This window comes from Tamandua tetradactyla, chromosome 14 (genome assembly GCF_023851605.1).
Source record: "Tamandua tetradactyla isolate mTamTet1 chromosome 14, mTamTet1.pri, whole genome shotgun sequence".
NCBI lineage: Eukaryota > Metazoa > Chordata > Mammalia > Pilosa > Myrmecophagidae > Tamandua > Tamandua tetradactyla.
This window is the reverse complement of record NC_135340.1, coordinates 38,782,191-38,799,494: the sequence shown is the minus strand read 5'-3', so window position 1 is coordinate 38,799,494 and position 17,304 is coordinate 38,782,191. Positions and strand designations below refer to the sequence as shown.

Sequence of the window (17,304 nt, the reverse complement as noted above, 5' to 3'; positions counted from 1 at the left end):
GTAAGGAATCAGTCTGCTAGGGAACAGTGGAAGAACAAAGCAAAAGAGATGAAAGAGGCAGAGTGGAAGAATCCATAACCCTCAATTTCAAAGATCTCAGAAATTCTCTGATATCTCAGAATTGTCTCCAAAATGAACACCTCATGAAATAACTCACTCTACATGATCAAGTGCAGTGCACAGAACTTAAGAGTAAGTAGGATGCATCTCCTGATTTACTTTCCTAAGAGCATGTTTTCAAAGGCGGCTATGGAATGAATGCTGAGAAACTTGTCTCCCTAAGGGGAAAAAGCAAGAAGTGAGCAGAAGAGCTAATTTGGAAGGCCTACAAAATAGATTTTATTAATGTTTTGTTTAGGTCCCACCTTGTGTGTATGTGTTTGTGAGTGTGTGCATAGTTTTTGTGTGCACATATGTGCCAAAGTGTTACAAATGTCTCTTTTACAAATTCTGCCTTTCAGAAAAGGAATTCACCTTTCTTAAGCTCATGGAAATGTCTATATTAATCACTTTGTTCATCTCTAGAAGAAATACATATGCACATACTTTTGATGTTTTCTAGAATATGTACTCTAACACCACTGTATCAATTTGTTATTTGTTATTTGGACTTTTCTATTTTTCTCCTCTTCCTTCCTTTTTTACCCTTTTCTGTAATTGTCCTTCTTTGCTCATATAGCCTTTCTAATGCTTTCTTTCAAAGATTTTCTTTCCCTTTGGTACTCGATGTTCTGCAGTACTTATGTAAAACAAGTGTAGCATGCTATTTAATTAAATAGTATAGAAATATTGTTACATATTATGTTGTTTATTGTGCTATAAACCAAAAATTTTAAAATAAAAGATAAAATCTATAATAATTTTTATTATATGACTTAAATATATGCATATTTATTTTTAAATTGTAACTACCATTGTGCTAATATTTTATATATTGTACATCTTACAAAATTTAATTTTTAGAAGAATGGCATAGTGTTATATATATAACTATATTTATTTGGTAATATATTTTTCTGTGCATCTATGTGTGTTTTTGTATATTTGCATTTCTTTTCCACTACTCAGTAGCTCATCATGTCCACCTTCTGGAATGATCACATCTCCCTAAATTGGTTGGAACTTAAATTTGAATTTTCTCAGTATGGACTGGTGTTCTTTTTATTCATGCACAGTTCAAAATTCTAATTCTTTTATCCTTAACAGATTACTTCAATAATCAATATTATGTTTTATTTATTTATTTTTCACTGTGAAAAATAACATATACACAAAAAAGCCATAAATTTCAAAACATACAGAAACAATTATTTACAAAGCAGATTTCAGAGTTTGGCATGGGTTTTCATTTAAAGAAATATCAATATAATAATTCAGCAATCATACTCATTTAATCCTATCTAGTTTGTTGTAAGTCCACCTTCTCCTTTATGGATATTTAGGTTATGCCCATTCTAATTTTTTCACGTTGGAGAAGTCTATTGATAATATGTGATAGGGGGAAAGAATGAAATGATGTTCCAAAGAGGCTGGATCCTCTGGGATTAGGACTTATCTGTTCTAGGAATCCAATGGAGGTCATAGGTATCTGGAAAGTTAACATAGTACAGGGAGACTTTGTAGAATCTCTGTCATGTGTTTTTTAGGGTTGATGGAATATTATGAAAATTTTTCAATTATATGTGAAAGAACATCCATTAATTGCAACTGTGACTAATACTTTTTTATCTTCTTAAACTGAATAGTATAAATCTTCTTTCTTCCAAACTTGCAAATCAGAGAATAAGGGAAAATTTATTCTAAATTTAAATGATACAACCAAATTAACTTTTCTTCAAAATAAAAGAGATAATTGAGTTATTTTACACTGGCACATATTGTTTTGTAGCATATTGTTTGATGAAAAACTGTCCTTTAGGTGTTGTACTGGGCTTAGATGAAGTGGTTGGGAATATAAGTATTTGAAACTCAGGATTAATTAATTTCAGGAAGAAGATGTGGGGTGACCACAGAAATTGTACTCATCCACAATACAGTGATATGAGTGCTCTGAGGTAGGTGAAAAGCAGAGTTATTATTTGGGATCCTATTGACCAGTTTGGAGTGAAGATTCATGAGTACAGCAGGCCAGAATGAGTGAAGTAAGGATTAGCAAGAGAATACAGAGGACAGGAAAACAGTTAGCAGGCAGGAACTGGGAATTCCAAAGGAACTGAGGGAAAGAAATATGTAGTAAAAGGTTTGGATCATGTTGGTGAGGAGAAAAGGGTGTACAGTAAACCAAACAGGCAGCTAGGCTTCATGCATAGTACACCTGAAAAGCTCAAAGACCTTGATAATTGGATCTTATGTTTCAATCAGGAAACCTCTAATATCATTCGAGAAGTTAGAAATCCCAGTATACAGGATTCCAGATTCATAAAGTAAAAAGTAGTTCTATGTAAGCACATGGATGAATGGGAATAAGAATTTGGCTTTGAAAGCAGTGTTTTTTCTTTGTTTCTTTTTTTTTCCATTTTTAAACTGGAGGTATGAGGGGTAAAGGGGTTTACTCCGACATTGGAGAAGTTGAAGACATGTATTCTGTTTATCAGAAGTGATGATATCAATGATGTTTAGCTGGCAAAGAACTATGGTCTAGATGAAAGAAGTTGAAAAACTAAATAACTTCTGCTTCTTGATATAATGAAGGTCAAGGCAATGGAAAAGGAGAACAGCACAGAGGTGACAGAATTCATCCTTCTTGGTCTGACTGAATCTCGAGATGTTCAGTTTCTGGTTTTTGTGCTAGTTTTAGTTTTCTACCTCATCATCCTCCCTGGAAATTTCCTCATCATCCTCACCATCAGGTCCGATCCTGGCCTCACGGCCCCTCTTTACTTCTTCTTGGGCAACTTGGCCTTCTTGGATGCCTCTTACTCCTTCATTGTGGCTCCCAGGATGCTGGTGGACTTCCTTTCTGAGAAGAAGGTGATCTCCTACAGAGGCTGCATCACTCAGCTCTTTTTCTTGCACTTCCTTGGAGGCGGGGAGGGGTTGCTTCTTGTGGTGATGGCCTTTGACCACTACATTGCCATTTGTCAGCCCTTACACTATTCAACTGTCATGAATCCCAGAGTCTGCTATGGATTGTTGTTGGTCCTGTGGTTTGGGGGCTTTGTTCACTCCATAATCCAGGTGGCCCTCCTCCTCTGCTTGCCCTTCTGTGGCCCAAACCAGCTGGATAACTTCTTCTGTGACGTCCCTCAGGTCATCAAGCTGGCCTGCACAGACACCTTTGATGTGGAGCTTCTGATGGTCTTCAACAGTGGCCTGATGACACTGCTGTGCTCCTATGCAGCCATTCTCTGCCGTGTACACGGGTCCTCCTCTGAAGGGAAGAACAAGGCCCTATCCACATGCACCATGCATATCATTATTATATTTCTCATGTTTGGACCTGCCATCTTCATCTACACTCGTCCTTTCAGGGCCTTACCAGCTGACAAGGTGGTTTCCTTTTTCCACACGGTGATCTTTCCTTTGATGAATCCTGTGATTTATACCGTTCAGAACCATGAAGTAAAAATTTCCATCAGGAAGTTTTTGATTCGGCATGTGGTTTGCTGAATGGATTTTATAATGAGACTCCAAGAACAGTGGATGCCCAGCAGAAATAATTTATTTAGCAAATAAATGATATCATTGCATTTCTTGTTTGTCAGTACTAGTTTAGGCACTGTGAGAAAGATATGCATAGTGAGAGAAAACTTGAGATATTCAAAGAGTAGAAAGAAAACCAGGTAGTTGGAGTATAATGAGTAATAACACTTAGAGTTTAAATTTTATGAGACTGTAAGTGTCCAAGCAAGTGAGGCCTTTAAGAGTGATAATCCTCAAATACCAAATTAAGACATCTGCCTCCAAGTAACCAAATGTGACTACAAATAAATTACTGGGACTATTAGACAATATTTCATACTGAATAATTATAAATACACAATATAACATCTTTAGGATGGACATAAAGCAGTGTTCATATAGAAAACTGTGATTTTATGTATATTAGGAAAGAAGGAACTTATAAAATCAATAAATGAAGTTTCCATCTTAAGAAGCTAGAAAAGAAGATCATTAGAAACCCAAAATAAGTATAAGGAAAGAGGTAGAAAGATAATACCTGAAATAAAAAAGTTTATAACCGAAAGTTGGTACCTTGAAAACACAATCCTAACTGATTAACACCAGTGAGAATGATGAATTGAAAAAGAGAACAAAGACACAAATTACTGATATTAAGAATCACAGAAGCGGACACTTCATTAATCCTACAGAAACTGAAATCATATTAAGAGAATATTTAATATGATAACAAATATATAAGCTTAAATAAAATTAACTATTTCCTTGAAAACCAGAACATAATCAAAACTGATACATGAAGATATAGAAAATATGAGTAACTATACATTTTAAAGGAAATGACTTTGTAATAAAAAGCTTCACATTAAGAACATTCCAGAAGAAGATGGTGTAAATAGAGAATTCTCTCAGACATTTAAGGAATACAAAATATTAATTGCACCCCCACTCATTCAAAAAATGTAGGAAGGGGTAACATTTCCTAAAGTGTTTTATGAGGCTGGCTTATTCTCTAATACCAAGCTCTGACACGGACAGTAGAAGGAAAGAAAAGTTCCCATAAATAAAGCGTATGACTCTATATGTGCAGTTTTTAAGCAAGATATTAGCAAATCAAATGTAGCAAAATGCAAAGTTGGTTTCATATTTGAAAAATCAATCATTTAATCATGACATTCACTGAAGTTGAAAAAAATCATGATTTTCTCTGCAGAGAAAGAAAAGGCCTTTAAGTTTTCATACCCATTCATGATTTTTAAAAGTTTTCAACAGACAAGGAAGAAAAGAGAACTTTTCCAGTTCAATAAACTGCAGTTATGAAAAAATCTACAGCTATCAATATTAAAAATAGTGAAATTGTGAGTACTTTCTCCCTAAGGTCAGGAAGAAAGCCAGGATATATGCTCTCAACACTTCTTTTCAGTATTATACTAGATGTCCTACTCAATTCAATTAGCTTTTTTTAAAAATGTGTTAATGTTGGAAGGGAAGAAATAAAAATTTGTTTATTCATAAATGCAAGACTATGTATGCAGAATACCCTATGATATATTCAGAGATACTTCTAGAACTTATCAACACATTTATCAAGGTCACAGTATACACATTCAATATATGCTAAAAAATTGTTGCTTGGATGTGTAGTAACTGGAACTGTTGTTTCAGTGGGTGATAAATAGTACAACCACTTTGGAAGACTATAGGTTTTTATATATGTAAATGTTACCAGCCTTCTAGCTAAGCAATTCTATTCCATATATTTATCAGAGTGATGGAAGATTTGTGCAAATATGTTGATTGTAGTACTTTTCACAACTCATCAGTGAAACAACCCAGTTCATCTACAAAATACTGTGATAAGTTTCATATAATGAGATTCTACTGAATTTAGCAATAAAAAAGTTATTGACAATAACTCAAACATTATGCAAAAATCTAGAAACAGGAATATCTGTATGCTTTCATTTATATAATTTAGAGACATGCATTTATCATCTATGTTGATGGAAAACAGAATAATTGTTGTATCTCTTAGGGTGCATTCACGGGTAATGAAAAGATTCTACATATTGATCAAGCTTTTGATTATACACATTTTTCAAACATCTATCATACTGCATATTTGTTGTACATAATTCTTAAATATATTATACCCCGATCAATAAAAAGCAATCACAGGATGTTTTTTATATAATTGTGAATTTCACCTTTTAAACATTTAGTATCTATGTTGTTTTGCTAGTACATAGAAATGCAATAGAATTTTATTTATTGACCTTATTTTCAGTGACCTGGAGAAACTAATTTCAATTTTTCCTATCTTTTTAAAATATGATCTTAAAAATATTTCCTCCACAGACATTCATGACTCTTGTGAATAAAGAATGCCTTATTTATTCCTTTCCAAACTGAATGTTTTTTATTTCTTCAATACAATGTTGAAGGAGAGAAGTGAGAGTAAACATTCTTGCCTTATTCCCAATCTCAGAGACAAAGCATTCAGTCTTTCACCATTTGTATTTTATTAGCTGTAGTTTTCGAGATGCTGTTTTTAAGGGTGAGGGTGTTTTCTTGTATTCTTAGTTTTCTCTGGGAAATTTTTTTAAAAGATTAAATGATGTTGAATTTTTTCAAGTATTTTTTCTATGTCTCTTGGAATGACCATGTTTTCTCTTTTTAGTGTGTTGGTATGGCAATTATAGTAGTTGCTTTTCAAATGTTGGGCTGTGCAAGCTAGGATAAATCCCATGTAGTCATGATTTATTCTTCTTTTTTTTTAATTTATATTTTTTTATTAATTAAAGAAGAAAAAAAAGAAATTAACCCAACAGTTAGAAATCATTCCATTCTACATATGTAATCAGTAATTCTTAACATCATTACATAGATGCATGATCATCATTTCTTAGTACATTTGCATCGATTTAGAAGAAGAACTAGCATAACAACAGAAGAAGATATAGAATGTTAATATAGAGAAAAAAATAAAAATAATAATAATAGTACAAAAAAACAAAAACAAAAACAAACAAACAGACAGACAAAAAAAAACCTATAGCTCAGATGCAGCTTCATTCAGTGTTTTAACATGATTACTTTACAATTAGGTATTATTGTGCTGTCCATTTTTGAGTTTTTGTATCTAGTCCTGTTGCACAGTCTGTATCCCTTCAGCTCCAATCACCCATTATCTTACCTTGTTTCTAACTCCTGCTGGACTTTGTTACCAATGACATATTCCAAGTTTATTCTTGAATGTCAGTTCACATCAGTGGGACCATACAGTATTTGTCCTTTAGTTTTTAGCTAGACTCACTCAGCATAATGTTCTCTAGGTCCATCCATGTTATTACATGCTTCATAAGTTTATCTTGTCTTAAAGCTGCATAATATTCCATCGTATGTATATACCACAGTTTGTTTAGCCACTCGTCTTCTTTTGATGTATTCACAGCATACAGTCTTCTGTAGTTTTGTGCTATTTAGGTATCAGAGTACTAAAGTGTTTGCATAGAATTGGTATTTTTTTCCTCCTTAAATATTTAGTATAATTCACCAGGATAAAAACATGTGGCAGAAGTTTTCTTTGTTCAAAGACTTTTAACTATAAATCATATTTATTTAATATGTATATGACTGCTCAGAGTATATACTTCACGAGTTGGTTTTGTCATCATTCCTTTCATATTTTATACATTTCTTCTAAGTTACCAAATTTATTGGCATGAAATTACATATGTTCCCTTCTTATCCTTTTAATTTCTGTAATATCTATGATGATGTTGCTTCTTTATTACTGATATTGATAATTTACATAATCACTTTTGCTTTTTTCATGACAGTCTGAGTGGTTTCATAAGTATTGTTTTTACAGATAACTATATTTTGATTTAGTTTATTGCCCTTTGGGTTTTACAATTTCGTATATTTCATCTCTTTTTCCTATTATTGCATTCTTTCTGCTTTCCTTGGATTAAATGCCTTCATATTCTTCCTATTACTTAAACTGGAAGATTATATTATTGGTTGAATTCTTTTCTGTTTTCAAATATATTGAGCTAATGTTATGTTTCTCTCTAAGCATTGCTTAACCCACCCACATATTTTGTTTTGTTCTGTTCTCATTTTCATTCAATTTCAAAATTTCCTAATCTTTCCTTTGATTTTATTATTTCGTTTTGAAGATGTATGTTTTATATTTGTCAAATATTTAAAAATTTAGTAGTTATATTTCTGTTATATCTAGCTTAATTCTACTATGGTTCAAGAACATATTTTCTATGATCTCAATTAAAAATATGTTGGAATATTGTGATATCCCAAATATGGCGCATAAGAATAATGTTTGCACTGCAGAATACTATAAGATTTAGATTTTTAATCTGAGAGCCCAGATTGGAAAAAAAAGACTATTTTGATGATATTTCTGCAAGGTTTATCAACAATATTTTTTATCCTCTCAAGTCAGCTAGTATATTCCAAATATAGTGTAAGTCATCATACTTAATAGGAAATACTTGAGTTTATTTTTGCTGAATTATAAACTTAATCAAACTGTTAGCAATTCCTCTATTTTTCCAATCTTGTCTCTAACTATTTCTGAATATCCAAGGGCTTTCATTCTTTGATGCCCTTGCACATTCTGTTCCCTCTTTTCACCTTTTGCTGGTGAACATTTCCATCAACACTTATCCTAATTATGCTGCTTCTTGAAATAATTCCAATGTCACCTCACAGTAGTCAATGTACTATAATTATATCTAAACACAGTTCTTCAAATACCTCCTTAATTTAAATTAATGTCTGTATTTGATTGGTCTGTATTCTCTATAAGTTTCTGCCCTCTCACAAGTCTCAGTTTGACTTACACATTTTTCATCTCAGGTCTCATTACATGACTTGTTATGGTTGATTCCCAATAATGGCTTGTGAGAAGGGAATGAGTAAATAAATACATTACTTTTATTGTAGAGAGCAGAATTGGAAAACCCGAAATGAGTCTACAGTGTAGGGATTTACCTAAAGTTATATTAGGCCAACAATAGCAATAATGAAAAAAATGACTTTGTGTTGCAAGGCAGTTAATGAAATATGTATAGAATAGGAAAAGATCAGAGAATGTATATAAATTTTTGAGAAAGATATCACCATGTTTTTTTCTATATGTGTAAACATTTTGTTTAATTTACTATAAAGTCACAAAACAGATAATAATTTTTATAGTATATATATATTTTTCTTAATCATCTAGAATCTATTATTCATGAACATATATACATATGTGTATATACATATATAATATTTAAATACCTGTGAAATATTGAATTGCATGATATAACTTATTTAAATAAATCCTTGAGCCTGATTTTTTGATGTTTAACTAGATTCCTTTTTTCCTACTAGAAGCAAATTTTATAAATCTTTGTTAAACATACATCTTTGGCTACTTACATGTCTATTCCCTTGCAATAAATTTCTAGAAGCAAATTATTGGATACCTATTACCAAAGACTTTCAATTTCACTTCCACCTGCATTGCATGAAACTATTTTTACTTACCTCTTCCAAAATAATATTGTTAGCTTCTTGATCTTTTCCAATTTGACACAGAAATGAATTATTTTAAGTTATTCTAAATTTGTCTATCTTTGATAGGTGAAAATCTCCATGTATTTCTAAGGAGATGGCTGTAAATCATCTTTTGTGAACTTCCTACTCATATCTTCAGCCAACTTAAAAATATTTGTCATGTCCATCTTTTTCCCATTAATTATACAGTTATTTACAGAAGAAGTAGGTGATTTCTTTTCTATAATAAATTTTTCATATCTTTTTTGTGCTTTTGTCAGTGGTATTATATAAAGCTAGTTCATCCTCATTCAAACTTTAAATAAATTCCCACAATTTTTTCATTTATTTTAACATGAATAATGTACATATATTTTACATAAAATTTATTTTCTGTATAGTACATGAATAAAGACTTAAACACCTCATGTCCCTACCCCCTCAATAGACAGAGAATTTTTCCAACATCCTTATGAATGGATCTTATATCACTCTATCAGTCTATTCCCATGTTTTCTCCATATTATATTAACTTTTACAGTTTTCTAGAATTTTTGGATATTGGGCTGAATTGATATCCTTTATGATTGCTCTTTGATAATTATATTCACATCAATTTTCTTCTACATAATCTTGAATTATTTTTTCAATTAAAAAATATCACTGGGATTTCATTACATTGTTTCATGCCATATTTAAATATATATATTCAACCGTTTGATTGCTTATATTCAATAAGAAGAAATTGTTTCTAATATTATATGAGTTATTTTTACTCAAAAGAATATTATAGCTTGTCACATAAGTCTGATGCTCTCTTAGTTAAAATTTTCCATTTATTTTATATTTTTTGTTGCTACTCCAGATGCAATCATTCTTTCCACTGTGTTTTGGATACTTATTGGCTGTATATATAAATATTTTATACCCAGCTTCTATGTTAATTATCTTTAAAAATATCTATTAGTTTCCAGTCATTTTTCTTTTTATTCATACATTGTTTTGTTTAAATCAGAAGCAAATTTGTTACATGTAGGGGATATTTGTAACATGTTTAGCGTTCATTATTTCAGTCATTTCTTACATTGCCTGTAAAGAATCTGACACCTTTTTTTGAATATTTATCACTTACATGCTCTAATATTTTCCTTTGCCTAATTCATTGGTGTTCTAGTAACTCCCTTTGGAATATTCAATAGGGTTGTGGTTATGTCAAATCCCCAAAACACTTTCTCTTTTGTATCATAAAACATTAGAGTAGATTTCAAAATCTGAGGTTCGATGTGAGAACAAATATTTAAGAACAAAGGAAGAATGATCAGCTAATGTCTCATCATGAGAGGGTGGTTGGCTACTCTGTGAGAGCATCATAGGACCTCTGGAGACTTAACTTTATGTTGGGTTTTCATATTTACAAGAAACCAAAAGGAGAGGTCAATAGGAAGAATATTGCAACTATTCTGCTGGTTCATCTGCTGCCTGTAACTGTAGTGGAGAAGAGGTCATAGTTGCAATAAGAAAAGCTGAACACTAAGGTTTAAATTTAGCAGTGCAACACTTTCTACTTTCTCCCCAATTTCCTCCATCTGCTCTTGATGTTTAGAATACTTTAATGGTGGAAAAAAACTCTTACTCCATTATTAAAATTAAGTGAAATAACCAAGAGCCTTGGGACAATTGTCATATGGTGTTAAATGCAAAGACCATACCAATGACTAATGCATCATCTTCCTTTAAGTACAGATGAAAAGGAAAGGCGTTACAAGAAGGGTGGGCTGTGAGCTCCACAGACAAACATTTTATGATTTTGCTGACAATTATACCTGAGCTCTTCGTTTCCGCACTCAGCAGGTATGAGAGTCTCTTCTGTTGACTGTATATTTCAGCAGTCTAGGTAGATACATTCTTGTGGAACAGTGAAAAAGTCAGTATATATAACAGCTGCTTTGGTTAATTTTAGAAAGAAACTTTGCTGAACCTCCACAACTTCTCTCTCTTGATCATTGAGATTTATATAGTTATTATCAGTCTGGGATTTACCTCAAGACATTGACAAGTATTTCTTGTTATTGAGTCCATTCCATAGAATTACCTCTTAATATTTAAATTTAAATATTTCCAGAGTAACTTTGGTATAACCATACATGAATTAGTTACTTATTAGTGTCATCATTACTTCACTAGATCCTCATATCACCCCTGTTAGAAAAAATGATCACATAATTCTTTGATGGATGAAAACTCAGGCTCACGCAGACGTTCCCAGGGTTACACAGTTAGTGTAATCATTGAACCAAGGCATTAAAGTCAGATAAAATAATTCCAAACCAGGGCTTTTTCTGCATTGTCAAACTCTATTGAATTTGAGGGGACTTTTGAGATCATTTAATGTAACCATTTCTGTTTACGGGTAAGGGAAATTCCTGGCTGAAGATTTATACAGTTGTTTAGTGCTTTACCTGCCTATCACCACCAGCAGCATCAATGCAGAGGGTCTTGGTATTCAGAACATGTAAGCATGTAGCTCCATTCTTAAATAACTTGTAGGCTTGAATCAAGTTTCTGAAAAATTTTACACTCCAATTTTTGGAAACTTTGTTAAACATTTCCACTCATTAGAATCATATTAATGTGATTTACTTTTGAAAAAAGGTAAATAATGCGATTTTGTCAGGTTCACTTAGAAGCAAAAAAGATATCTGAGAGAATGGGAAGTAACTAATACGTAATTCATATTTGGTAATTTGCAAGATACCATTTGAGAGGAAATGGTCAGTACTGAAGAATGAGTTACATGTTTTTATTCTATAGAATAAATATTTAGAATGAAAATGATTGGGGATCATATATATGATTAATTAATGATTAAAAAGTTCTTGAAAGGAATCATCAAAGAGGTTTTTAATCAGTTTTTGTTTTTACATATGGGATACAAAGGAGTGGCGATTAACATAGAAAACAAGTAGAGTGGGAAAAATTGCAGAGTGTAAAAACCTGGAAAAAGGAAAAGAACAATGAGGAGAAAATTATAACAAATACTTCGTCAAGTAAATAGGAAGAGAAAGAGCATGGAGTGGGGAGGATGATGAGAGGAAACAGATTAAAAGAAAAAACATAATCAAACTTAGAAGAATAAACAAATAGTTTGATGATGACTGACAATGGGGAGGAAAAGGTTGGAGATAAGGAAGGAGGCATATAGAAATGTTTAAGATAAGGATGGTAGGGTGAACCTCTTGGGTCTCTTTCCCTGCTTCTGCAGCTGTTGAGACCCTTATATGGACTCCAGGCATGCACAGTGTGGGCCTGCAGGAGTGTATGTGTCTCCACCCTGGGTAATGGAGGACTCCTTTTCCTAGCCTTCCATACTTCTGTACAGTTTCATCATTGCTAGGGAAGGATGAATACCATTATTAGCTGAAGTGACAAATAACTAGAGATGCAGTGGCAAGAATTCAGGTTTGATTTTCAGTCATCTCTAAGAGCATTTTTCACACCAACTTGGCCAAAATAGATTTCTTTTCTCTGAAAAGGGCCATAAATTCTGGATTTCTTTTGCAGAAACATGCCCATTTGTCTAAAAGAAGGCTCATCTGATGCACCTTTATCCTCAGTGTCTGGATCATTACTAATCACCACTTCAGAGTCAAAGTACAGAAGTTACCTAGGTTGGACCAGGACAAGGGAATAGAGCAGAGGAGAGAAGTCTTGTTGTAAGGAATCAGTCTGATAGGGAACAGTGGAAGAACAAAGCAAAAGAGATGAAAAAGGCAGAGTGGAAGAACCCATGACCCTCAATTTCAAAGATCTCAGAAATTCTCTGATATCTCAGAATTGTCTCCAAAATGAACACCTCATGAAATAACTCACTCTACATGATCAAGTGCAGTGCACAGAACTTAAGAGTAAGTAGGATGCGGCTCCTGATTTACTTTCCTAAGAGCATGCTTTCAAAGGCAGCTATGGAATGAATGCTGAGAAACTTGTCTCCCTAAGGGGAAAAAGCAAGAAGTGAGCAGAAGAGCTAATTTGGAAGGCCTACAAAATAGATTTTATTTATGTTTTGTTTAGGTCCCACCTTGTGTGTATGTGTTTGTGAGTGTGTGCATAGTTTTTGTGTACACATATGTGCCGAAGATTTACAAGTGTCTCTTTTACAAATTCTGCCCTTCAGAAAAGGAATTCACCTTTTTTAAGCTCATGGAAAAGTCTATATTAATCACTTTATTCATCTCTAGAAGAGATACATATACACATGCTTTTGATGTTTTCTAGAATATGTACTCTAACACCACTGTATCAATTTGTTATTTGTTATTTGGACTTTTCTATTTTTCTCCTCTTCCTTCCTTTTTTACCCTTTTCTCTAATTGTTCTTCTTTGCCTATATAGCCCTTCTAATGCTTTCTTTCAAAGATTTTCTTTCCCTTTGGTACTCTATGTTCTGTAGTAATTATATAAAACAAGTGTAGCAAGCTATTTAATTAAATAGTATAGAAATACTGTTATGTATTATATTGTTTATTGTGGTATAAACCAACAATTTTAAAATAAAATATAAAATCTATAATAATTTTTTATTATATGACTTAAATATATGCATATTTATTTTTTAATTGTAACTACTGTTGTGCTAATATTTTATATATTGTACATCTTACAAAGTTTAATTTTTAGAAGAATGGCATAGTGTTATATATATAACTATATTTATTTGGTAATATATTTTTGTATGCATCTCTGTGTGCTTTTGTATATTTTCATTTCTTTTCCACTACTCAGTATCTCATCATGTCCACCTTCTGGAATGATCACATCTCCTTAAATTGATTGAAATTTAAATGTGAATTTTCTCAACATTGCCTGGTGTTCTTTTTATTTAGACACGGTTCAAAATTGTAATGCTAAATCCTTAACAGATGACTGCAATGAGCAATATTATGTTTTATTTATTTATTTTCATTGTTAAAAATAACATATATACAAAAATGTCTTAAATTACAAAACACACAGAAACAATTATTTACACAGCCGATTTCAGAGTTTGGTATGGGTTTTCATTCAAAGAAATATCAATTTAATAATTCAGCAATCATACCCATTTAATCCTGTCTAGTCTGTTCTAAGTTCACCTTCTTCTTTTATCCTTCTTCAAATCTTTACAGATATTTAGGTTATACCCCATTCTAATTTTTTCACGTTGGAAGAATCTGTTGATAATATGTGATGGGGGAAAGAGCTAAATGATGTTCCAAAGAGGCTGGTTCCTCTGGGATTCAGGACTTATCTGGTCAAGGAATCCAGTGGAGGTTGTAGGTATCTGGAAAGTTAAATAGTACTGGAACCTTTGTAGAATCTCTGTCAGGTGTTTATTAGGGTTGATGGAATATTATTTAAAAATTTTCAAGTATATGTGAAAGAACATCCATTAATTGCAACTGTGACTAATAATTTCTTTATCTTCTTAAACTGAATAGTATAAATCTGCTTTCTTCCAAACTTGCAAATCAAAGAATAAGGGAAAATTTATTCTAAATTTAAATGATACAACCAAATTAACTTTTCTTCAAAATAAAGGAGATAATTGAGTTATTTTACACTGGCACATCTTGTTTTGTCGCATATTGTTTGATGAAAAACTGTCCTTTAGGTGTTATACTGGGCTTAGATAAAGTGGTTGGGAATATAAGTATTTGAAACTCGGTATTAATTAAGCTTCAGGAAAAAGATGTGGGGTGGCCACAGAACTTGTACTTAGTCAACAATACAGTGACATGACTACTCTGAGGTAGGGGAAAGGCAGAGTTATTATTTGGGTTCCTATTGACCAGTTTGGAGTCAAGATTCATGAGTACAGCAGACCAGAAGGAGTGAAGTAAGGATTAACAAGAGAATACATAGGACAGGAAAGCAGTTAGCAGCCAGGAACTGAGAATTCCAAAGGAACTGAGGGAAAGAAATATGTAGTAAAAGGTTTGGATCATGTTGGTGAGGAGAAAAGGGTGTACAGTAAACCAAACAGTCAGCTAGGCTTCACGCATAGTACACCTGAAAAACTCTAGATGTTGAAAATTGGGGTTATGTTTCAATCAGGAAATCTTTAATATAATTCGAGAAGCTAGAAATCCCAGTATATAGGATTCCAGATCCATAAAGTAAAAAGTAGTTCTATGTAAGCACATGGCTGAATGGGAATATGAGTTTGGCTTCAAAAGCAGTGTTTTTTCTTTGTTTCTTTTCATTTTTAACTGGAGGTATGAGGGGTAAAGGTGTGTACCCTGACATTGGAGAAGTTGAAGACATGTATTCTGTTTATCAGAAGTGATGATATCAATGATGTTTACTGGCAAAGAACTATGGTCTAGATGAAAGAAGTTGAAAAACTAAATAACTTCTGCTTCTTGATATAATGAAGGTCAAGGCAATGGAAAGGGAGAACAGCACAGAGGTGACAGAATTCATCTTTCTAGGTCTGACCCAGTCTCAAGATGTTCAGTTTCTGGTTTTTGTTCTAATTTAATTTTCTACCTCATCATCCTCCCTGGAAATTTCTTCATCATCCTCACCGTCAGGTCTGATCCTGGCCTCATGGCCCCTCTCTACTTCTTCCTGGGCAACTTGGCCTTCTTGGATGCCTCTTACTCCTTCATTGTGGCTCCCAGGATTCTGGTAGACTTCCTTTCTGAGAAGAAGGTGATCTCCTACAGAGGCTGCATCACTCAGCTCTTTTCCTTGCACTTCCTTGGAGGCAGGGAGGGGTTGCTTCTTGTGGTGATGGCCTTTGACCACTACATTGCCATGTGTCGGCCCTTACATTATTCAACTGTCATGAATCTCAGAGTCTGCTATGGATTGTCATTGGCTCTGTGGTTTGGGGGCTTTATTCACTTCATAATCCAGGTGGCCTTCATCCTCTGCTTACCCTTCTGTGACCCAAACTAACTGTATAACTTCTTCTTTGATGTCCCTCAGGTCATCAAGCTGGCCTGCACAGACACCTTTGCTGTGGAATTTCTAATGGTCTTCAACAATGGCCTGATGACACTGCTGTGCTTCCTGGGGCTCCTGGCCTCCTATGGGTCATCCTCTGCCGTGTACATGGGTCCTCCTCTGAAGGGAAGAACAAGGCCCTATCCACATGCACCACGCATATCATTATTATATTTCTCATGTTTGGGCCTGGCATCTTCATCTACACTCGCCCCTTCAGGGCCTTACCAGCTGACAAGGTGGTTTCCTTTTCCAAATGGTGATCTTTCCTTTGTTGAATCCTGTAATTTATACCCTTCATAACCAGGAAGTGAAAAGATCCATGAGATGATTGCTTAATCAGCACATAATTTGATGAGTGGCATAAAGAATAAGAAAATCAAAACTGGGGAAATTCAAAATAATTTTCCCGAATGCAGAAAGTTATCAGTATAGCAGTTAAAATCACTACCTTCCTTGAGGTAGAATAATAGGAATAAACAGACATTAAGACAAGAAATAAACACCATATTTTCAAGAAAAGGTTTTTTTTTGGAAGAAGCTAAAAATCAAAAGTGAAATGCTGTGACTATGAAGTGGTTGTATGACCAATTTACTTTTAGTCATCAGGATGAGCTTTTTAAGGAGGTGATATTTTGGCTAACATCTAAATAAACCGAAGGAGCTACCCATGCAAACATTTAGGGACAGGGAATTTTCTTCAGAGGGAACAGATGCTGCCAAAACCCAAAGATGGTTATGAACTTGGTGCAATGAGGAAGATAATGAAGTCCAGTTTGACTGAGAATAGTAAGTGATTAAGAAAATGATAAAGTTAAGGTGGAGATTCTGGATGTGTCCCAAATTTATATGGTATAGCAAATGAGTAAAAGCATTTTGAATTTTATTTGGAATGAGAAGTCATTCTAAGGCTTTAAACTACAGACTGTTTCCTATGCTCTAGTTTCATTCATAACTTAGGGTGGTATCCTCAGGATTCTGTGAATTGATGAATGAGTCATAAAATGACCTTGTGGCAAATATACTTGTAGGATAACTTTGAAATAAATTAAACTGCCAGTTTTGTTTCCACAATTAGGACAAGGAAAACAAAAAGGAAGTTTGTTATTTTTATGAGAAAGGGTC

The 17,304-nt window shown here is 33.3% G+C and overlaps 1 protein-coding gene and 1 pseudogene across 1 annotated transcript; both read left to right on the top strand.

Annotated features, from left to right (window-relative positions):
• Positions 1 to 2,700: 2,700 nt before the first annotated feature.
• LOC143654964 (olfactory receptor 4N2-like) lies at positions 2,701 to 3,609 on the top strand. The gene has a single exon (XM_077126564.1). The coding sequence runs from the start codon at positions 2,701 to 2,703 to the stop codon at positions 3,607 to 3,609; it is 909 nt and encodes a 302-aa protein (XP_076982679.1).
• A 12,004-nt stretch (positions 3,610 to 15,613) lies between these two features.
• LOC143654963 (olfactory receptor 4N2-like) lies at positions 15,614 to 16,534 on the top strand (annotated as a pseudogene).
• Positions 16,535 to 17,304: the final 770 nt, after the last annotated feature.

Coding starts and splice junctions, on each gene's coding strand:
- LOC143654964 (XM_077126564.1), top strand. CDS start 2,701: ATGGAAAAGGAGAACAGCACAGAGGTGACAGAATTCATCCTTCTTGGT.